The sequence below is a fragment of the Saccopteryx leptura genome, chromosome 1 (genome assembly GCF_036850995.1).
Source record: "Saccopteryx leptura isolate mSacLep1 chromosome 1, mSacLep1_pri_phased_curated, whole genome shotgun sequence".
Taxonomy (NCBI): Eukaryota; Metazoa; Chordata; class Mammalia; order Chiroptera; family Emballonuridae; genus Saccopteryx; species Saccopteryx leptura.
Window position 1 is genome coordinate 273,108,345 of NC_089503.1, and position 24,060 is coordinate 273,132,404.

Below are 24,060 nucleotides of genomic sequence, written 5' to 3' on the forward strand. Positions count from 1 at the left end.
GTTGCCTGGCACTAGTAGGTACTCAATAAATATTTGAATGAATGATTGAAGTTGTCTTTTTTAAAAGAATTATCAGTACCTCAGAAAACTTGTATTCTGCTTACTACTGGCTAGTTCATACATAGTTTAGAAGAGTGTATTCTGAGATCATAGTTCATTAGGATCACTTTGCCCAAGTTTGTTGGGCAAACTTTTTCTAAGACTTGAAAACCTTTTTATGTCTTGACTTTAATGAAGAATGTCACTGGCCTTGGCCGGTTAGCTTAGTTGGTTAAGAGCATTGTCCCCAAACAACAAGGTTGCAGGTTCAGTCCCTGGTCAAGGCAAACACAGGAAGCAACCAAAAAATGCACTACTGAGTGGAACAACAAATACTTCCCTTCCCCTCCCCTCTTTCTCGCTTCCTTTCCCTTCCTCTCTTTTCCTATTTCTTCCTCTCTCCGTCTCTCTAAAAAAATCAATAAAAATTAAGCCCTGGCCAGAGAGCTCAGTTGGTAGGAGCATAGTCCTGGAGCATGAAGGTTGCCTGTTCAATTCCTCAGTCAGGGCACATACAGGAGCAACTTGGTGTTCCTGTCTCTCTCTCTCTGCCTCTCTCTCAAAAAATAAACAAACATGTTTTTAAAAAACTTACCTTTATTTTTAAATTGATTTTAGAGAGAGAGGAAGAGAGATAAGAGACAGAAACAGTTATCTGTTTCTTTATGTGTCCTGACTGGGGATCAAACCCACAACGTTTATGTAAGGGCACTCTATTCAACCGAGCTATCCTGCCAGGGTTCAACAGTGTCATTTTTAGGAATTGTCTGTTAAAAAACACTGTACTGATGAATCTCAGAATTTGGTATATACAAGGTTTAGCATGCCCAGATGTTATCATGTTGTTTTGTCATGTTGTGCCTTGTTTTGTCATGTTGTTTCTCTTGTTTTGTCATGGCAAATACACAAAGGTAGAAATGAAATTAAAAATATATATGTAATGAGGTCTGTAAGCCAGTTGGTCTAGCCAGTATACAGGCTTTTATGATTATCATTTGGTGCCTTCTGTAGCAGATGCTCTAGAATATACTTTGGACTAAAATAGCAGTGAACTAGTGATATTTCCTGACTACTACAGAGTACTATATATGTATCTATTTATATTTTCTAATAATACATAGGATCCCTAGGCCTATCCCAATACATCTTCTAAGACCTTGATAGGCTCAAAACATTTAGGTTCTTTTAGAACAAACAGTAAAATATAGAATTGATTTGGATGACATTTTATTTATTATTATTATTATTTTGGTGAGAGAGAGAGACAGACAGATGGGAAGAGAGAGAGATGAGAAGCATCAACTCACAGTTGCATCAGCTTAGTTGTTCATTGCTTCTCATATGTGCCTTGACTGGGGGGCCCAAGCTAAGCCAGTGACCTTGGGTTCAAGCCAGTGACCACGGGACCATTTGAATGATCCCACGCTCAAGCTGGCCACTCCATGTTGAAGCTGGCGAGCCTGTGCTTAAGCTGGATGAGCCTGCACTCAAGACAGTGACTTCAGGGTTTTGAACTTGGGACCTTAGTGTACCACCCAGGTCAGTGCTCTACCCACTGTGCCACCACTGGTCAGGCTTGGAGGACATTTTAAACAGGTAACTCTCTCAACCCTGAACTGGTAATCTTTTTATTTATAATTTATTTTCCTTTTTATTTTTTAATTTAATTTTTTAGGTGAGAGGAGGAGAGATAGAGAGGCAGACTCCCACTTGCACCCTGATCGAGATCCATTCAGCAACCCCTGTCTGGGGCCAATGCTTGAATCAACCAAGTTATCCTCAGAACCTGAGGCCAAAGCTCAGACTAGTCGAGCCACTGGCTACGAGAGGGGAGAGGGTAGGGAAGAGAAGCAGATGGGTGCCTCTCCTGTGTGCCCTGACTGGGGATCAAACCCGGGACTTCCACACGCCAGGCTGACCCTCTACTGCTGAGCCAACAGGCCAGGGCCTAAAATTTTTCTAAATTTTATTTATTTATTTATTTATTTATTTATTTATTTATTTATTTATTTATTTATTTATTTATTTATTTAAGTGAGTGGCAAGGAGGTAGAGAAAGAGACTCCTGCATGCTGAGGACCAGGATCCACTCAGCAAGCCCCCTACCTACAATGCTCTGCCCATCTGCCAGTAGTTGCTCTGTTGCTTGGCAGCCAAGCTATTTTAGCACCTGAGGCTAGGCCATGAAGCCAGACTAAGCAACACGGGGCCAACGTACTTGAACCAATCCAGCCATGGCTGCAGGATGAGGAGAGAGAGAGAAAGAGAGAGAGAGAGAAGCAGGCTATCACTTCTCCATTGAGCCAACTGGCCAGAGTTACACTTAGGTGGTTTTAGTATTGAATAGCTGCCATTGCTCATTGTTGTGGTCAGAGTATATCACTGCAGATGTTCTGAACTGAATGATTGGGAAGAAACTCCACAAAAGTGAGTAATATTGTTCTGGCTAGGTAACTGAAAGTTGGATAGAGTGCCTTACTGATAGATCAAGGTTGTGGGCTCAGTCAGGGCACATGCAAGAGACAACTTGCATGTCTCTTGGTGCATGAATGGATGAAACAACAAATTGATGTTTCTTTCTCTTTTTCTTTCTCTCTGCCTTCACTCCTTCCCTTTCTGTCTTGAATCAATAAAATTTTTAATATTTTAAAAAATAATATTTGAGTAACATTTATGGTTTTCCAAAGCAAATTGAAGTAAAATTGCTTCAACAATAAATCTGCTCTTGCACCTTTGTCAGATGTTAATGAAAATCATTTATTTGTTTTATTTCAGTGATGTCCTCGCATTGCCCATTTTTAAGCAAGAAGAGTCAAGTTTGCCTCCTGATAGTGAAAATAAAATCCTGCCTTTTCAATATGTGCTTTGTGCTGCCACTTCTCCAGCAGTGAAACTCCATGATGAAACCCTGACATATCTCAATCAAGGTTAGATATGTGGTAGATGTGTCCTTATTCATTAGTATTATTGCAGACCTGCTGGATTCATTTAATTAGGTACACTTTATGTAAAAAGTACATCTTTCTAGTGTGACCTGTCAAAGTCAGACTTCAGTTATTTGAGCTTTAATGTCATATGTGATAATATGTTATTGGCTTCTTTTGTCTACCTGCCCATTTTTAGTTCCCATTTCCCTCTTTTTTTTTCTAATCCATGTTCCCTGGACATCCCCATTGGTTATTGTCTGAGAAGTATTACCCTACTCAGCATTATTGTTTATCAGTTGTGTGGCCTTGGACAAGTTGCTTAAACTCTTTACATTTCTGCTTCCTTATCCTTAAAAATGGGATTGAGGCCTGACCAGGTGGAGGCACAGTGGATAGAGCGTTGGACTGGGATGTGGAGGACCCAGGTTTGAGACCCCGAGGTCGCCAACTTGAGCGAGAACTCATCTGGTTTGAGCAAGGCTCACTAGCTTGAGCCCAAGGTCGCTGGCTCGAGCAAGGGGTCACTTAGTCTGCTGTAGCCCCGGTGGTCAAGGCACATATGAGAAATCAATCAATAAACAACTAAGGAACCGCAACGAAGAATGGATGTTTCTCATCTCTCTCCCTTCCTGTCTGTCCCTATCTGTCCCTCTCTCTGTCTGCCAAAAAAAAATGAGATTGAGGCCTGACCTGTGGTGGCACAGTGGATTAAGTGTTGACCTGGAAAGTGTGGGCACCAGTTTGAAACTCCTGAGGTAGCCGGGTCAAGGTGCAGATAAGAAGCAACTACTATGAGTTGATGTTTCCTGCTCCTCTGCCCCCTTTCTCTCTCTCCCTCTCTTTCTCTCCCCTCTCTCTAATATCAATAAATCTTAAAAACGTATATAGCCTGACCAGTGGTGGCACAGTGGATAGAGTGTCAACTTGAAACACTGAAGTCCCAGTTTTGAAACTCCAAGGTTGTCAGCTTGAACATGGGATCATGGACATGATCCTAGGGTCACTAGCTTGAGCCCAAAGATCACTGGCTTCAACAATAAATCTGCTCAACAATAAAATTGTTGAGCAAGGGGTCATTGGCTTGGCTGGAGCATCCTGATCAAGGCACGTATGAGAAAGCAATTAGTGAACAACTCAAGTACCGCAACTACGAGTCGATGCTTCTCATCTTTCCCTTTCTGTCTCTGTCTCTCTCTATCAAAAATAAATAAGTTAATAAAATGGAATTGATAATACCTTAGAGCAGTGGTTCTCAAACTTTTTGAAGTTGGGGTGCATTTAAAATTTTACAAATAATTGTAGGCACACTATATACAAATTTCTGAGAAATATAATAATTAAGTCAAATATTAAAGAAAAACATATAAAGTCCAAGTGTGCTTTTATGGTAATTAAACGAAGTAAATACGACAAAATTAAATTTATTCTGACATTAAAAAAGATTTTTGTTACTTTTTTTGAGTTATACTTTTTGAAATTCGTAAAAAAGAGGAGTTAAAAAATAAAAAAACAAAAAAAAAACTTATCTTTTTATATATATAGATATATTCTTAGTAAAATTTAATAAATTCAGCCAGTCCTGGCACGAATATGTTAAATTTTTTCATTCTTGTGTTTATGAGAAACATGAGCCTGATGTGTCCTAGCGATTTCTTCAATGTTTGGGCATATATTTGAAAGGCAAACTCTCATTTCCTTGTCAATACATTGAAGAATTCCTCTCTTTTTACTCTTAATTGTGTTGAGGATAGAAAATCCTAATTCACATAAATAGGATGTTGAAAATTGTAGTAAAATGTTCAAAGCTTTTTTAGATATTGCCACATAGTCTTCTTTTATAGAAATCCAAAAGGCTTCAAGAGACAATTCCTTATGTTTAATCATCAATCCAAAACCCCCACCATACATATCATCTTAACTTTACACCAAACAAAGGGTAGAAGAAACTTGCCTCCAGTCTTTCTGGGGAACATGGGGGGTAGTGTAAACAATCCAGCACCACAGCTCAACAGTCTTTTGCAACCTAATCAGGCAAGTGATATGGGGGGTTGGGCAGACTGTCAGCTTACAGCCAATTTCCCACACCTCTGTCCTCCCAAAATCTAAACTCCAAAAACCCTGTTGGTTTTTTGGTCCCCAACAGGCACATACAAGCTAGTGCTTGACTTACGATCACGATTGGTTCCGACAGACCAGTTGTAACACGATTTGGTCGTAAGTTGAGTAGGCCGAAAGTTGTACAGTATTGTGAAATGATGTTATAAAAATCTTTAAGTCATATTTTATCATAATTTTCTTTCATTATTGTTATATATCATAATTTTCTTTGTTCATTTTATGCCATTTGTATCATCTCTACACCATTTTGTTTCTTATTTTTACATTCGTCGGGTTTAAGTAAAACACTGCATTACCAGTACAACTGGTTTAATATTTGCAAAGACAATTTCCTCTTGGTAGACATCTTGGGAAGGGTTTGATGAAAAATATCCAAGACACAAAACACAAAGTGCTGTACCAAGTCTGGGATAGCAGTTGAAATGGTGCACGCGGAGATGGTAGTGCTGCCAGAAGCTGGTCCGCACTGTCGTAGGCCCAGCTGAGCAACGCTTGTGCTGCCAGACACGGAGCAGTCATGTGGTAGTGATTGTGGTAGTAAAGTCGAATGGTCATGAGTTGCATGGGTCATAAGTCGATTAATATTTGTATTTCTCTGGAATACCATAGTGCACACCTGGAAATCTTCTAGGGTGCACCAGTGCGACCTGGCGCACACTTTGAGAACCACTGCCTTAGAGACTTGTATCAATTAAATGATACCAGGTATGAAAACACTTAGCACTGTGCATAACATAGAATAAAGGATTATGGTTGTTGTTACTAATATTAATATTATACTCTTTTATATTCAACCACCTGAATTCTTTTTTTTTAACCTTTAAAGCAATTTATGAAAGCTCCTGCATTTAACTCTCTATCATACATCAATAAACAAGATAGTGTGGGAATACAAACTTTCATAAGATTCTATCATAAGCCTGACCAGGTGGTGGCGCAGTGGATAGATGGTCAGACTGGGATGTGGAGGACCTAGGTTCAAGAGCCTGAGGTTGCCAACTTGAGCGCGGGCTCATCTGGTTTGAGCAAAGCTCACCAGCTTGGACCCAAGATCGCTGGCTCGAGCAAGGGGTTACTCAGTCTGCTGTAGCCCCCTGGTCAAGGCACATATGAGAAAGCAATCAATGAACAACTAAAGTGTTACAACGAAAAACTAATGATTGATGCTTCTCATCTCTCTCTGTTCCTGTCTGTCTGTCCCTATCTGTCCCTCTCTCTGACTCTCTCTCTGTCTCTGTAAAAAAAAAAAAAAAAAAAGATTCTATCATAAGATTCCAAGATAGACAGGGTTTTTACTAAGTTTTATCATATTCTTAAGTGATTCTAAAACTTTTTATATAATGTGTCAGTTCTAGCTGATTCTGGCAATGTGGCAATCAATGACTGTTACAGCTTACATACATTGAGCCATTTAGTGCCAGGCATTGTTTTATGTGCTTTATATGTATTAAAGTGTTTAATCCCCTCAACAACCCCATAATATGGATTACCAAATATTTCCGTTTTGAGAATTAGGCAACTGAGGCAAAGGTTAAACTTGAAAAGGTCACACAATGGAAGAACTGGGTTTTAAAACTAGGGGGTAAGTAATTTGGCTTCCAGCTACATTGAACTCCTGAAGAAAGAGATGCTTTTTATGCTTTTATCCCACACAGAATCTAACATCACTTTCAAAACTCCAAAAAGGTTGCTAAAATGCCTTTTTTGAGGGGTAGGAGTATGGAGAAAGAGGAATCTTTAATCATTCACTAGTTCTAAGTCACAATTCTGTCCAAAAGAGGAATATACTCATGGTATTGCATGGGCAGCGGTGTACATATCTGTGCAAGGACTATTTTCTAGCCACCTCAATACTGAGATGATTCTAGGCACATGAGTCCACTTCTGGGCCCCTCAGTCTACCTGCAGGTAAACCATTGAGGGAAGGGGAAGCACACTGCACCTTGTAGTGTCACAGGAGTAAGTAAGAGTTTTCTCATCTCATTCCTTTTCCCTGGGTGCCCTGGGGCCCACTACACACCCTCCCCTTCCCTGAGCTTCCTGCCTGAGTCTGGACAGCTAAATGCACCTGACAGTTCTTTGCACCACCCCAGGGACCTTCGACCCTCTGCCCTTATGTCCCTCAGCTCCTCAGCCCATCCGACAAAGCATGGTGGCTCCATACTTTGAATCCTCAAGAGAACATTACTCCTAAAATTCGACTTGCTGCTGTCACAAGGAACCACATGGAAACTCTCCTCCCAACTGAATTTTTCTTTCTGGATTTTGGAAAGTTAATTATGATGAATATAATACATAGTTACTTTTTCTTTTAGGACAGTCTTACGAAATCCGAATGCTAGACAATAGGAAACTTGGAGAACTTCCAGAAATTAATGGCAAGTTGGTGAAGGTAAAAGAAAATGAATAAATCATTCCTCTACATCCTTTTACTGGCCCTTTGTAATATTCTTTTGCTTTCATGAAGGGTGTGGTGATAATTTAACTGCTATAATTTACTGACTTAGTGGTAAACTGTTGTATTAATTTGGGGAGGGTCAGAGTGCGCCTCTCTATTCATGGATTTTCAGAGTTGGGTTTTTGGTCCCCAACAGGCACATATTTTTCTGGAATACCATAGGGTGCACCTGGAATTCTTCTAGGATGCACCAGTGTGCTTTGGCACACATTTTGAGAACCACTGGCTTAGTAGCATGTAAAACAAGCTATCATTGATGAATAGCAATTTCTTTATTTAGACTGACAGTAGTGAATTCACAGTACACCTGGAACAGAGGAGTTTGGTCAACAGCTGTAAAAAGTAGTAAGAAAGTTTCTAATAAGCACCTCTACAAAGTAAGAGTAACAAAAGGAAAGTTGATGGAAACACTTGCTACCTACTCAGTGGTGTTTTGTTTTGTTTTTTGTATTTTTCCAAAGTTTGAAGCCGGGAGGCAGTCAGACTCCTGCATGCACCCGACTGGGATCCACCCGGCATGCCCACCAGGGGGCAGTGCTCTGCCCACCCAAGGCATTGCTCTGATGCGGCCGGAGCCATTCTAGCGCCTGAGTAGAGGCCATGGAGCCATCCTCAGTGCCTGGGCCAACTTTGCTCCAGTGGAGCCTTGGCTGCGGGAGAGGAAGAGAGAGATAGAGAAAAGGAGAGGGGGAAGGGTGGAGAAGCAGATGGGTGCTTCTCCTGTGTGCCCTGGCCAGGAATCAAACCCAGGACTTCCACACGCCAGGCTGACGCTCTACTGCTGAGCCAACCAGCCAGGGCCCTACTGAGTGTTTATAGTTTGTATGGTGGGTTAGCAAGCAGGGAACTTGGTGGATTTTGCATATACATCTGAAGAGCCAAGCTGAATACTACGTAGTAACAATAGGGTCATGTAGAAATGCTGATAGGAGTCCTTTATGCTTAGTTATCATCAGAACTGATGTTTCAGCCAAATATGTTGCCAGTTAAATATAAAGATTATATCTTAGCAATTATAAAATTTACCTTGAAATAGAGCTTGGTATGGTATGGGTTTTAGAGTGCAATAAGTCTTAAAACAATTTTAGATTATGTCTAAAAAACCACTGGCAGTGACTCCTGCAGTTTTTTGTTTGTGTGCATTGACTTTTAAGGAATCCTATTATCATTTAATTTTGTTGCTTCCTTTTAGAGTATATTCCGTGTAGTGTTTCATGACAGACGGCTGCAATACACTGAACATCAGCAGCTGGAGGGCTGGAGGTGGAACCGACCTGGAGATAGAATTCTTGACATAGGTGAGTTAAGAGACTTTATTGCCCAGGAAATGCTTACAACTATGGTCTGAGAATTGATGTTCTTTACTTTGATTCAGAATGCTTCAGGGGCTCAATTAGCATAAATTTGGAAGTAATTATTGACTAAGTATAAAAAAGTTACTGGAGCTTGACCAGGCAGTGGCGCAGTGGATAAAGCGTCAGACTGGGATGTGGAGGACCCAGATTCAAAACCCCAAGCTTACCGCCTTGAGCACGGGCTCATTCAGCTTGAGCGAGGGCTCCCCAGCTTGAGCACGGGGTCGCTGGCTTGAACATGGGATCATAGACATGACCCCATGGTCACTGGCTTGAGCCCAAAGGCCCCTGGCTTGAAGCTCAAGGTCGCTTGCTTGACAGGGACAGGCTCACAGGAAGGGAGAGAGATGAGAAGCATCAATTCATAGATGTAGCACCTTCATTGTTCATTGATTGCTTTTTCATATGTGCCTTGACTCAGGGGCTCCAGCCGAGCCAGTGACTCCTTGCTCAAGCAAGTGACCTTGTGCTGAAGCCAGCAGCCATGGAATCATGTCTGTGATTCCCCACTCCAGCTGGTGACCTCGGGGTTTCGAACCTTGGTCCTCAGCCTCCCAGGCTGATGTTCTATCCACTGAGCCACTGCCTGGTCATGCTGGCTTTACTATTTTTAATAAGTGAAATTATCCAGTATTTACCTTTTTGTGATGGGCTTATTTCACTTAGCATAGTCCTCAAGGTTCATTATGTAGTAGCATGTGTCAGAATTTCCTTCTTTATGACTGAATAATATTTCCTGTATGCAGATACTGCATTTTGTTTTTCCATTCACCCCTCAGTGGATGCTTGGCCTTATTTCCCCTTTTTTAAATTTTATTTATTTTTTATTTTTATTTTTGACAGAGACAGAGAGAGACAGAGAGAGAGACAGAGAGAGGAACAGACAGACTGGAAGGGAGAGAGATGAGAAACATCAATTCTTTGTTGTGGCACCTTATTTTCTCAGTGATTGCTTTCTCATATGTGCCTTGACTGAGGGGCTGCAGCAGACCGAGTGACCCCTTGCTCTAGCCAGAGACCTTGGGTTTAAGCTGGTGAGCCTTGCTCAAACCAGATGAGCCCGCGCTGAAACTGGCAACCTCGGAGTTTCGAACCTGGGTCCTCCATGTCCCAGTCCGATGCTCTATTCACTGCGCCACTGTTTGATCAGGCGTGATTTCACCTTTTGGCTTCTGTGAGTAAATAGTGCTATTATGAACATGGGCATACAAATACTTATTTCAGTCTCTGCTTTCACTTTTGGTATAAAATTACTAGATTATGTGGTTTTGTTTTGTTTTTAGATTTTATTTATTGATTTTTTAGAAAGAGGAGAGAGAGAGAAAGGGAGGTGGGGGAGAAGTGGGAAGCATTAACTCATAGTACATAGTTGCTTCTCATATGTGCCTTTATGGGGCAAGCCTGGGGTTTCAAACCAGCACCTTCAATATTCCAGGTCAGTGCTTTATCTACTGCGCCACCACAGGTAAAGCTGTGGTAATTCTATTTTTAAGTTTTTGAAGAACAACCATACTGTTTTTCACAGCAGCTACACATTTTATGTTCCTGTCAAAATTTCACAAGGGTTCTCGTCGCCAACACTTATTTTCTATTTTTTTTATATTAGCCATTGTAATGGATATGGAATGGTATCTCATTGTGATTTTGATTTACAATTCTCTAATGATTAGTGATATTGGGTATCTTTTCATATGCTTACTGAGCATTTGTATATCTTTTTTGGAGAATTGTTTACTAAGTCCTTTGCCTATTTTTTAATCTGGTTATTTTTGTTGTTGTTATTGATGTTCAGTTGTAGGGGTTCTAGATATAATGTGGATGTTAACCCTATATTAGATTATGATTTACATCTGATGTATGGTGGTGCAATGGATAGAGCATTGACTTGGAATGCTGATGTTGCCAGTTTGAAATCCCAGGCTTGCCCAGTCAAGGTATATACGACAAGCAACTAATGAGTTGATTCTTCTTGCTCTTTCCCCATCTTCTGTCTATCTCTCTCTTCTCTCTAAAATCAATTTAAAAAGTCCTTAAAAATTATTATTATTATTATTTTTTTCCTGAAGCTGGAAACGGGGAGAGACAGTCAGACAGACTCCTGCATGCGCCCGACCACCAGAGGCGATGCTCTGCCCACCAGGGGGCAATGCTCTGCCGCGACCAGAGCCACTCTAGCGCCTGGGGCAGAGGCCAAGGAGCCATCCCCAGTGCCCGGGCCATCGGGCCATCTTTGCTCCAATGGAGCCTTGGCTGCGGGAGGGGAAGAGAGAGACAGAGAGGAAGGACGGGGGGGGGGGGTGGGGGGGGGTGGAGAAGCAAATGGGCGCTTCTCCATTGTGCCCTGGCCGGGAATCGAACCTGGGTCCCCTGCACGCCAGGCCAACGCTCTACCGCTGAGCCAACCGGCCAGGGCCAAAAAAATTATTTTTTTTTAAAAGATGTATGATATTCTTTTTATATTTTTGTTTTCTTTGTTTATTCAATGAGAGGAGGGGAGGCAGAGATAGACTCCCTCATGCTCCCCGACGAGATCACCCAGCAAGCCCATTAGAGGGCGATGCTCTGCCCATCTAGGGCATTGCCCCATTGCTCAGCAACCAAGCTCTTCTTAACACCTGAGGCAGAGGTTATAGAGCCATCCTCAGCACCTGGGGTGAACTCGCTCTAATCGAGCCATGGCTATAAGAGGAGAAGAGAGATATAGAGATAAGCAAGAGAGGGAGGGGTGGAGAAGCAGATGGGCGCTTTTCCTGTGTGCCCTGACTGGGAATTGAACCTGAGAGTTCCACATGCTGGGCCGATGCTCTACTGCTGAGCCAATCGCCCAGGGCCAGATAAATGATTTTCAATATTTTCCCCCATTCTGTGTGGGTTGGCTTTTAACTGTGTTGATAGTGTCCTTTGATGGAGAAAAGTTCTAAATTTTGATATAATCCAGTATATGTATTTTTTTTAATTGCCTGTGCTTTTGGCATCATATCTAAGAAATTATTGCAAAATCCAGTGTCATAAAGTTTTCCCTGGTGTATTTTCTAAGAGTTTTAAAGTTTAGGTTTTAGGTTTAGATTTTTTTTTTTTTTTTTTGAGAGAGAGAGAGAGAGAGAGAGACAGACAGACAGCAACATCAAGCTGCTTCTGTGTATGTTCTGACCCAGGAATCAAACTGGCAACCTCCATGCTCTGGGACAACATTCTAACTAATCAAGCTATCCGGCCAGAGGTTTGTTTTTTTTTTGTATTTTTCTGAAGCTGGGAACAGGGAGGCAGTCAGACAGACTCCTGCATGTGCCCAACCTGAATCCACCGGCATGCCCACCAGGGGGCGATGCTCTGCCCATCTGGGGCATTGCTCTGTTGCAACCAGAGCCATTCTAGTGCCTGAGGCAGAGGCCATAGAGCCATCCTCAGCACCCGGGCCAACTTTGCTCCAATGGAGCCTTGGCTGCGGGAGGGGAAGAGAGAGAGAGAGAGAGAGAGAGAGAGAGAGGAGGAGGGGGGAGGGGTGGAGAAGCAGATGGGCGCCTCTCCTGTGTGCCCTGGCCGGGAATCGAGCCCAGGACTCCTGCATGCCAGGCCGACGCTCTACCACTGAGCCAACCGGCCAGGGCTTTTTTTTTTTTAAAGACAGAAGAATGGAGATAGCAGGGAAGGGGAAGGGAAGCATTTATTTGTTGTTCCATTCAGTTTTGCATTCATTGGTTGCTTCCCGTGTGTGCCCTGACTGAAATTGAACCCACAACCATGTCCTTCTAGGTGGATGCTCTTAACTGACTGAGCTAACTGATCAGGGCCAGATCTATTTTTTAAAAATTATTTTTATTTTTATTTATTCATTTTAGAGATGAGAGAGAGAGAGAGAGAAGAGAGGGAGGAGCAGGAAGCATCAACTCTCATATATGCCTTGACCAGGCAAGCCCAGGGTTTTGAACCAGTGACCTCAGCGTTCCAGGTTGATGCTTGATCCACTGCGCCACCACCAGTCAGGCCAGATCTATTTTTTAAGTTAATTTTTGTATATGGTGTAAAGTAAGGGACCAACTTCAATTTCATTACTTCTATGTGGATATCCAGTTTTTGTTTTTTTGTTTTTTGTGTTTTTTTAAGAGACAGGAAGGTAGAGAGATGAGAAGCATAAGCTTGTAGTTGTGGCACCTTAGTTGTTCATTGATTGCTTTTAATAAGTGCCTTGACAGTGCTGGGTGAGGGGTGGGAGAGGCACTCCAGCCGAGCCAGTGACCCCTTGCTCAAGTCAGTGACCTTTGGGCTCAAGCCAGCAACACCCTTCAAGCCAGCGACCTTTGTGGCACCTTAGTTGTTCATTGATTGCTTTTAATAAGTGCCTTGACAGTGCTGGGTGCGGGGTGGGAGAGGCACTCCAGCCGAGCCAGTGACCCCTTGCTCAAGTCCAGTGACCTTTGGGCTCAAGCCAGCAACACCCTTCAAGCCAGCGACCTTTGGGCTCAAGCCAGGGACCATGGGGGTCTATGATCCCATGCCCAAGCTGGCAACCTTGAAGTTTTGAACCTGGGTCCTCAGTGTCCCAGTTGTGCTACCACCTGGTCAGGGTTGGGTATACAGTTTTTCTAGTATCATTTGTTGAAAAGACTATCTTTTACCATTGAATGGCCTTGTCACCCTTATCTGAAATCATTTTAACCTATATATGAAGGTTTTTCTGCGTTGTTTTCTGTTCCATTTGACCGTATGCCCATCTTTATGCCAGTACCACACCATTTTTGACAACTGTAACTTTGTAATAAGTATTGAAATCAGAAAGTATGAGACCTTCAAGGGGTATTTTTCAAGATTGTTTTGGCTATTTGGGGCCTGGCATTTTGTTTTGAGTAGTATGTAAAAGGGGCCAGGTTTTCCCCCTACATTTCACAAGTGCTTTTATTTTATAATACCTTAGAGCTAGATTAGTGCTTTGTCTTACGTAAAGTAAGAGGCCTTGAATTAGAATCTATGTCTCTTGGTTTTCAGTTCAGGTTTTTCTACTTGGCTACACAGGGTGAAAGTTGTTTCTCTTAAGTCATGGCACATAAGGGAAATATCTTTACAACATGCATAACCTCTCTTCATAAATGTATTTTGAATCCTAGCATCTGTATCTTTGATCTCTTATTGGTTATTTTTATTTTTTACTTTTTTGTGGTAAAGACAGAGAGAGACAGAGAGGGACAGATAGGGACAGACAGACAGGAAGGGAGAGATGAGAAGCACCAATTCTTTGTTGTGGCTCCTTAGTTGTTCATTGATTGCTTTCTCATATGTGCCTTGACGGGGTGGGGGGAGGCTACAGCAGAGTGAGTGACCCCTTGCTCAAGCCAGCAACCATGAGGTCATGTCTATGATCCCACACTCAAGCCAGAGACCCTGCGCTCAAGCCTGCGACCTTGGGGTCTCGAGCCTGGGTCTTCCACATCCCAGTCCGACGCTCTATCCACTGTACCGCCACCAGGTCAGGTTCTTATTGGTTATTATCTCTTATTGGTAACCTGTTAAATCTAAGTACTACTAGTTTTACCTGAGAAAACACTGGTTCTCATACAGATATACAGACACCCTGATATTCATGTGACAAAATTGGCCTTAGAATGAATCCAACAGAACTAACACTGTGGAGTGGACCTGCTTAGTGGCTTCTTGTTTGAATCATTGATACTAAAACAGTACAGTTATAGGAGGCTTTATCTCCTAGTTTGAATATTTATAAGAGAAGTCAGGGAGTAGTATTTGAATGTATGCTATGTGGGATGGAAAGTAAAGTTCTAAAGCCCATTTTTGCTACCTCTTGAGTAGAAGAAGTGTCACGCTGTTATAGGATTATTTAATGACTTTCCCATTTTTATCTGAGATACAGTATTTTTTGCCTTTATTCACACATTTTACTTTAGTCTTTTATAGAAATGCTCTTAGTGTACTTCTAGCAGTAACACTAATCTTAAAACTTAGTGAAGTAGATTTAAAGTTACAGTTTTTATGATACTAGAGCTAGTGTGTAGACTAAATCATATTTAAGTAGAATTTTTGGAATTAAAAGAAAACTGCTACATTGTGTTTTAAAGTGGAAAAAAGATACTCAGAAGGAAAGTGCTTAGGGCAATTTTAGCTCTATTCATACCCCTTTCACTCGCAAAAGAAGGTACATAAAAATCTTGGTAACTAGGGGCCAATAATACCAATGTAAAAACCAGTGTTTTCGTATTTAAACCCAGTGGCACTCAGAATTGTTCAACGATTACCATTTGTTTCTCAGATATCCCAATGTCTGTGGGCATAATCGATCCTAGGGCTAATCCAAACCAACTAAATACAGTGGAGTTCCTGTGGGACCCTGCGAAGAGGACATCTGTGTTCATTCAGGTAAGGCATTGGGAATGGGGTTCCAGTTTCAAAGAACATCTCTTTCTCTTTTTTTTTAAAGATTTTATATATTGATTTTAGAGAGAGAAGAGAGAGAGAAATGGGGGGTGGGGTGAGAGGAAAGTATCACCTCATAGTATTTGCTTCTCACATGTGCCCTGACCGGGCAAACTGGGGGTCTCAAACTGGCAACCTCAGTATTTGGTTGGACGCTTTATCCACTGCACCATCACAGGTCAGGCGTGAGCAGCATCTCTTACTACCGATTTGTTTCTTAAAGGATAAAACAGGTTGAGTTGGGAATCTTTACAGGGTACGAGTCTATCAAGTGTAGACTCCTCAACATGTCCCTGAAAGCAGTAAGGAGTTTCTGAATTGATCTTCTAATTTCTCCAATTTACTTATTTGTTTCTCACCAAAAAACTTACAGACAGCTGCATAATATAGAGTGGAGCAAAAGTAGGCTTACAGTTATTCATATGGAAAAATAATACAGTAATTAATAAATACGAATATAAGAATAAACTCTGTGTTTCACGTACTCACAACTGTAAACCTACTTTTCCCCACCTTCCATATTTTATTCTGGATGTACCATAACTTCACTAACAATTATCTAGCATTGAGATTGTCCTAATTTTTCACTATTATCTATAAAGTTATTTTGAACCTCATTATACTTAAAATTTGATTTGCATATCTGATTATCTTTGGGTAGATTCCTTAAAAATTCTTATTTGTCATGATCATAGAGAATAGTTTATTGAGTAGTTCCTATGAGTTAGCTACTGGGTTAAGTAAACACTTTGTATACATAATTTTATTTGAGACTTTCAACAGTAATGCTATGGAATAGGAATAGTCCTTGAGGCTTAGAGAAGTTAATAACTTACCCAGGCTAGTATTTGGTCAATCAGGGTTCCACTCTTCAGATTCACCAAAGTCTTAAGACTTTCTGCATAGCCAAGCAAACCTTTTCCTCCCTATTGCCAGTTTTCATAGCTACTATTTTCCCAGTAGGGATGGTGCCTCCTCTTTCTAAAATCTACCTAAAAGTCCAGAAAACTTTTACTAACAGAAATTATTTCTCTTTTATGTTAATTCTGTATTCTCTAAAGCAGTTGATGAATTTAATTCTTCACAGTAGCTTTTGTTAATTAGATCTATACATTTACTTTTTTTGCATTTGTAAATCATTTCAGTTTTCCTCATTTCCACCATTAGAATGTAAATTCTTTGAGATTAAAAAGAGTAAAAGTTTTTTTTGGTAAATGTTTATAATACTTTGTAAAGGTTTTGCTGGTAGTAGTTGCTAAAAAAATGTTGTTTGGTTTGCCTAGCTAGCTCTCCTGAAACCTGGATGTTGTGTTCTCCTCAGGTGCATTGTATTAGCACAGAGTTCACCATGAGGAAACATGGCGGAGAAAAGGGAGTGCCATTCCGAGTCCAAATTGATACCTTCAAGGAGAACGAGAACGGGGAATATACTGAGCACTTGCACTCAGCCAGCTGCCAGATCAAAGTCTTCAAGGTATTCCTTGGCATTGCCATGGTCCTTGGAGCTATCTTCCTCATCTTTCAGTTGTAACATTTATTTACCAAGTCAAAAAACCAACTTGGCTTTCATCAGAAACTATGAAAACTCATGGATTTTTTTTTTTTAGAGCGAGAGAGACAGAGATGAGAAGCATCAACTCATAGTTGTGATGCTTTAGTTCATTGATTGCTTCTCATACGTGCCTTGGTAGGCGAAGGGTGGGCTCAAGCTGAGCCAGTGACGCCTTGCTCAAGCCAGCAACCTTTGGACTCAAGCCAGCAACAATGGGATCATGTTGATGATCCCACACACAAGCCAGATGAGCCTGTGCTCAAGCTGGTGACCTCAGAGGTTTCCAGACTGGGAGCTCAGCATCCAAGGTCCATGCTCTAACCACTGCACCACCACCAGTCAGGCAAAAACTCATGGATTTTCATTGAATGCTCTTAAAGTCTGTTGAAATTACAAGCTTTTCTAAAAGCTTACAAAAATTATGAAAAGTTGACAGCTTTGGTTACATTCAAACTTGATCTTTCCTTATTTTGCTGTTTATTTATTTTTTATTAAGTGAAAGGAGAGGAGGCAGAGAGGCAGACTCTGGCATGCCCCTGACCAGAGATCCACCCAGCAAGCCCCCTACAGGGGGTTGCTCTGCTTATCTGGGGTGTTGCTCCTGAGCTATTTTTAGTGCCTGAGGGGAGGCCATGAGAGGCATCTTCAGTACTGGGTCCAATTCACTGGAACCAATTGAGCCATGACTGTGGGAGGGAGGGGAAAGAGAGAGAGAGAGAGAAAGAAAGAAAGAAGGGGAAGGAGGAGAGGTAGAGAAGCAGATGGTTGTTTCTCCTGTGTGCCCTGACCAAGAATTGAACCCAGGACTTCCAGGTGCTGGGCTGATGCTCTACCAGTGAGTCAACTGGCCAGGGCTGCTCTTTATTTTTATCACATGGATAAATATGTTCTCATTATAAAAGATCCATTAATACAAAAGTATTCAGAGCATGACACTGACATTCCCCTTTACCACTCTTACCCTGACTCGCCAACCTCTCCCCAGGGGTAACAACTGTTACGATTTAGTATGTATGTATCCTTCTAGTCCCCTTCTGTGCCTTTATATATACATGTATGTAGATATACATATGCTTTCTTTCAAACATAAAAGGTATTATACTGTATGAACTATTTTGAGGCTTGCTTTTTTCAGTTAACTATGTACTTTAGAGCTCTTTCCATGTTTATAGCTGTAGATCTCTTACTCTTTTTTAACTCTATAAAACATTTAAATTTCCTATTTTCCAACTTACATACAGTGATGCATCTTGTTTTTAGGTCATTATAATATATCTTTGTTTCAATTGTGACTGCATAAGGTTTTTAAAAATTTTTATTGATTTTAGAAAGAAGAAAGGAGAAAGAGAGAGAGAAACACTGATTTGTGGTTCCACTTACTTATACATTCATTGGTTCATTCTTTTATGTGCTGTGACTGGGGGTTGAACCTGCAACTTTGGCGTATTGGGATGATGCTCTAACCAACCATGCTAACCAGTCAGGGCTTATTTATTTATTTAAAGATTTTTTTTTTAATTTTTATTTATTTATTTTTTACAGAGACAGAGAGTGAGTCAGAGAGAGGGATAGACAGGGACAGACAGACAGGAATGGAGAGAGATGAGAAGCATCAATCATTAGTTTTTCATTACACGTTGCAACACCTTAGTTGTTCATTGATTGCCCTCTCATATGTGCCTTGACCTCGGGCCTTCAGCAGACCGAGTAACCCCTTGCTCGAGCCAGCGACCTTGGGTTCAAGCTGGTGGGCTTTTCCTCAAACCAGATGAGCCCGCACTGAAGCTGGCGACCTCGGGGTCTTGAACCCGGGTCCTCTGCATCCCAGTCCGATGCTCTATCCACTATGCCACCGACTGGTCAGGCTATTTAAAGATTTTATCTATTGATTTTACAGAGAGAAAAGAGAGGGTGCGGGAAGAACAAGAAGTATCAACTTATAGTTGCTTCACTTTTAGTTGTTCATTGCTTGCTTGTCGTATGTGCCTTGAATGGGCAAGCCCAGGGTTTCGAACCTACAACCTCAGGGTTCCAGGTCAATGCTCTATCCACTGCGCCACCACAGGTCAGGCTTAAGTTTTTAGTAACATTGTTGGGTTGAAGGGTGAGTTTAAAACAAAGTATTTTTCATTTCAGCCCAAAGGTGCAGACAGAAAGCAAAAAACTGATAGGGAGAAAATGGAGAAACGAACACCTCATGAGAAGGAGAAATATCAACCTTCCTATGAGACAACTATACTCACAGAGGTAAAAGGAGTTCTTTTGGTGACAATTTCAATCAATACTTTTTACTCTTAAGAAAAATCCAGTCATTTTACCATATATACATTTATTATATCATTCTGTTGTAATTTACCTACAACTAATATAATGTTGTACGTCAGTTATATCTCAAAAAAAAAGTTGCTTCCTACCTGGTTGAAACTTAACTTATCCTCTTAGTTATAGGGACCTCTGAGGACTTAAAATTTACTTTTACTAATCAAGATGTGCTATTCAAGTAACAATGTTTCTGTGGAACACTGGAGTCAATTATACTTTTTATTATCTCAGTTGTCTTTTGTTTTAGTGTTCTCCATGGCCCGAAATCACATATGTCAATAATTCTCCATCACCTGGCTTCAACAGTTCCCATAGCAGTTTTTCTCTTGGGGAAGGGTAAGTGTGGGAAATGAAATTTATTGCCTGTGTTTGTATTAAATGTGTATTTTTCATAATCTCTCTGTAAACAAGATCTTTCCAAATCAATAAGTACAGGGGGTCCTCAGTTTATGAGAGTCTTGACATACAACGTTTAGAGTTTATAATGCTCACTCTCATAAAAACTTGGGAAAATTGAGATGTGAGTGTTTCAGCTTATGCTGTTAATGTCATACTTATGGACTACATGGGCGAACTAGTTTGGTAGTGCAAGGCGGAAGAATATACAGTATAGTGTACAGTACAGTATATTTATGTCCTTTTTCTTTTTCTGTGACTTAATTGTATTGTTATGTTCTAGATTATGATTTTACAACTGTGTTAAGATAGGTAAGTGACTTAGGCTAGGGTGTGTTTCGACTTATACCAAAATTTGGATTACGTCACTGTCATAGGAATAGAACTGTGTCGTAACCCGAGGACCCACTGTAGTTCTATTTGGTTAGTGTTTGATGGATTTATGTTGTAACTGAGTTTTGGATTACCTTTAAAATAGACTGAAAGAGGTTTTTTTTATTGTTTTTTTGTTTTTTTTTTTGGCACTAAGTCTGTATAATGGCTTATCTCATAGATGAGAGAGCCCTGGAATAGGTTCGACTTTGTTGCAAGGTCAGATTGTGTCAGTTTTGATCATCTGCCACAGTAAGAGACTGAAAGAGGATCATAAATCCCTTTCTCTTCTTTTTTCCTCTCATTAGAAAATCACATTTATAGTTAGTTTTTAGTGATTTAGGGACTGATTTTCTGGGCTTTTCACTTCTCACAATCACTGTATACTTGTGGTTATTTCACTTCCTGATCGAACTCTCACCAGAGAGTGATCATCGGGAATTGAAACACATTGTACAAACACTAATATCTATTTTATTATTTATTAAGAATGATCCTAACACCCAATTATTATGAATCTTTGTTAATCGGGAAGAAGGTTGAACATGATTGCTAAAGAGTGTCTTTCCCCCTAGCATTTAGCATGTATTCCACATAGGCCAGATTGAAATTTCAAATAGGCTATGAAATGTATGAGTATATTTAGTTCTAATGTTTTTTAATTTATTCAGGCTATGTATTCATCCACCTAAAGTAATTTAGGTGGCTTAAATATTCAAAATGTAACAATTAAGAAAAAAATAGGTAGAAGTTGTAGAAAGAATAGATAACTAGGGCCTTTGAGATAACTTAATCACTCAATTTGAATACTGAATTTGAATTTTGCAGTTAAGGTAAAGAAAGAAGATGGAAAAGATCTCTTTTGAAAGAAAAATCTCTTATTACCCATGTGGATTATTCAGTCTACCTATAAGCAATTTTAAATATTATATAGGATTTAAGAGGGTATTTTTTTCCTCTTTGTTATGTACTTCATTCTAATAATTTCCTCTCATAAAAAAAAAAAACCTAAACATTAGGTAAGAGGGACAATCTATAAAGCAAAAGGAATTTCAGGGAGAAACTAAAGGTGTGGAAATAGTCCTTAGATTACAATATTTGAAGTTGCTTCAAAAGTAATTATTAAGTGTTTTCTATTATAAAAAATGTGTGATCACATTGCATTTCATAAATTTTATTCTAAAATTTTTTCTATAGGTGTTTGTACATTTATACATTTAATGCAGGAGTGATATATTGATTACTTTTGTATTCTGATATTTAGCTTATATTCTAATAAGTTTATGTTAAATAGTCTTTATGCCATAATTTATTCCCAACTTACTGTAATCTTGATATTTTTTCAATTTATCCAATAATAAAAAAAGGTTGCAAATGATATAGTCTCTCCCCCCCTCACTCCCCCAAATAGTCTACAATAAATTAACAAACAATAGAAGTATTGGGTCTAAGAATAAGAATGTTTTATGAGCGTGCACAGATTCATTTAAATCTGTAGTTTAGGACTTATTATGAGAGTGAAGAATAAAATGATGAACTTTAGTACATGCCATGGACTCATCCTTTCATTATAAATGTTTCTTTAGAAATGGTTCACCAAACCACCAGCCAGAGCCGCCCCCTCCAGCCACAGATGTAAGTCAAAAGTTGTATGTCAGTTATTTGCAATGTCTAATAATACTTTGATGACTGCGCAATCCAGTAGAAGTGCCCATCTTTTAAGGAGTATTCATTCATTCATTAACCATTTATTAAGCCTGACCAGGTGGTGGCACAGTGGATAGAGCGCCAGCCTGGGATGCAGAGGACTCAGGTTTGAAACCCCAAGGTTGTTAGCTTGAGTGTGGTCTCATCCGGCTCGAGCATGGGCTCATCAGCTTGAGCATGGGGTCACTGGCTTCAACATGGTATCACAGACGTGATTTCATGGTTGGTGGCTTGAGCCAAGGTCGCTGGCTTGAGCAAGGGGTCACTGGTTTGGCTGGAGCCCCCTGGTCAAGGCACATATGAGAAAGCAATCAATGAAGAACTAAGGTGCTGCAACTATGAGTTGATGTTTCTCATCTCTCTCCCTTCCTATCTGTCTGCCCCTTCCTGTCTATCTCTCTCTCTTGCTAAAAAACAACCACCATAAAAACAACAACAACACATTTATTGAATTTTGACTGTGAACCAGATACTATGCTAAGGACTGGAGATATAAAACAAGTAATGCAGGACTTGTGTGTAAGGAATTTACAATCTAGTGGGGAAGATAAGGATGGAATTCCAAGGATATCTTGCATGGTTAGAGAAAGAAGACTGTTGTATAGACAACTTCCAAAGCAAACTAGGCCTATCTGAGTGTGGGTGTTTTTGTGAGTGTTTTTATCTTTGTGAAGTTCAATCTATTTAGTTACCAAAAAAATTGCTTTCTTTTTTTTAGAACCTCTTGCCAACAACCACACCTCAGGAAGCTCAGCAATGGTTACATCGAAACCGGTTTTCTACATTCACAAGGCTTTTTACAAACTTCTCAGGTTAAATTTGCTTGTCCTTTTGTTTTCCCCAGCATGGGATATTCTTTTACATTCTAAGACCTCCTGGTATACGTGTGAGAAGGTGTATGTGTGCATGTGTGCGTGCTCTGAAATACTTAGAAAGACTCTTAGTTTAAACTCACCTTAATTTTAAAATATTTATTCTTTACAACATTTTTTAAATGTATATTACACGTAATATTTATCAAGGCATATTTGCAGGTAGTCAGAAATTTTCCTCTTGAGACTTGTTTGGAGGTTCTAGCAGGGGAGCGCAGCTACTCGTATACCCTTGACCAAAGAACGGTCCTCTCCTCTAGCGGGGAAGGTCGTCCTCTTCGACCGAGCGCGCAGCTTCGGGAGGGACGCACATGGAGCGGTGAGGGAGGAAGGGGACACCCGCCTAGCCAGCCAGATCAGCCGAATCAACCCTGGCGATCAATGGGGTGACAGATGTCGCAGCCAGATCGCCCTCACATCCAGAAATTTTCCTCTTGATATCACTATGTTGTATTTTATTTGCACATTCCACTCTTATTTAGCACTTTCAGTGTACCATGGCAGAAATACACAAATGGATAAGGCATACTGTCTGATCATTCATGATCTAGTATCAAAATATTCAAATAAAAATAAATCCTCCAAAAAAGGGTAAACAGTAAATGTGGTATAGTAGATACAGAATTAGGCATTTAGGGGAGAGTGTGGGGTTAGGGAACATGTGTGATGTGTGAGGGATGAGGAGGAGTCTATCGGTCAGGCGGTGGAAGGGTATTTCAGGTAGGAGAAACAAATTCTCATTACACATCATCAGTATGATGAAAGCATGGAGTTAAGTGGAGAAGTAACTGGGTGGGAATTGAGGTGGAGGAGGAAGCAGAGGCAGGGTCATGGAGGACCTTATATACCATGCAAAAGATTATGGATTGTAATGTATGTAGTAGTAATGAGGTATCTTTGTAACAAAATCCATTTTAATAGTCATTAACAAAGAGAATCTTTGCCTCTGTCACCCAATTTCTTATGTTTATTTCAGGGGCAGATTTATTGAAACTAACTAGAGATGATGTGATCCAAATCTGTGGCCCTGCAGATGGAATCAGACTTTTTAATGCATTAAAAGGCCGGTATGTGATTAGTGTGAAAATATCAGGTTGGATTTCAAATGGATTTGAATTCATGGACTCTTCACAATACTTGCTGCACAGCTAAATACATCTTGTCAAAGCATTCTTTTTGAATGCAAGCTTTGTACCAAATAAATGAAGATGAAAAATATCCTTTCCAACACTTGATTCAAGGAATTCCTCGCGATATTTCTTTTTTTCTAGCAGTTTTTTTCATTCAGTAAATATTCATTGTCCCTATTATGAGCTATTAGGTTTTGGGGATACAGTGATGAGCAAAATAGGGTACTCATTATCATGGAGACTACTATCTAATGGGAAGAGAGATAAAGATATAAACAGTAAGTATTTTGGATAGTGATAGTGCTTTGAAGGAAAGCAAAACAAAGACACAGTTGTGACTTATAGAGTACCTAGAATTTGGTTAGGAAAGATCTTTCTGAAGAGAAATT

At 40.3% G+C, this 24,060-nt stretch overlaps 1 protein-coding gene across 3 annotated transcripts in view; it reads left to right on the forward strand.

Annotated features, from left to right (window-relative positions):
* TFCP2 (transcription factor CP2) overlaps positions 1–24,060 on the forward strand; it is a 75,819-nt gene that overhangs the window by 43,655 nt on the left and 8,104 nt on the right. For all 3 annotated transcript variants that reach the window (XM_066353967.1, XM_066353959.1, XM_066353948.1), the window contains exons 3-12: positions 2,815–2,966; positions 7,400–7,476; positions 8,735–8,840; positions 15,157–15,263; positions 16,642–16,794; positions 19,009–19,119; positions 19,442–19,530; positions 21,549–21,597; positions 22,388–22,481; positions 23,518–23,608. In XM_066353967.1, the coding sequence (XP_066210064.1) occupies positions 2,815–2,966; positions 7,400–7,476; positions 8,735–8,840; positions 15,157–15,263; positions 16,642–16,794; positions 19,009–19,119; positions 19,442–19,530; positions 21,549–21,597; positions 22,388–22,481; positions 23,518–23,608 (1,029 nt within the window). The remainder of the gene's footprint in view (positions 1–2,814; positions 2,967–7,399; positions 7,477–8,734; positions 8,841–15,156; positions 15,264–16,641; positions 16,795–19,008; positions 19,120–19,441; positions 19,531–21,548; positions 21,598–22,387; positions 22,482–23,517; positions 23,609–24,060) is intronic.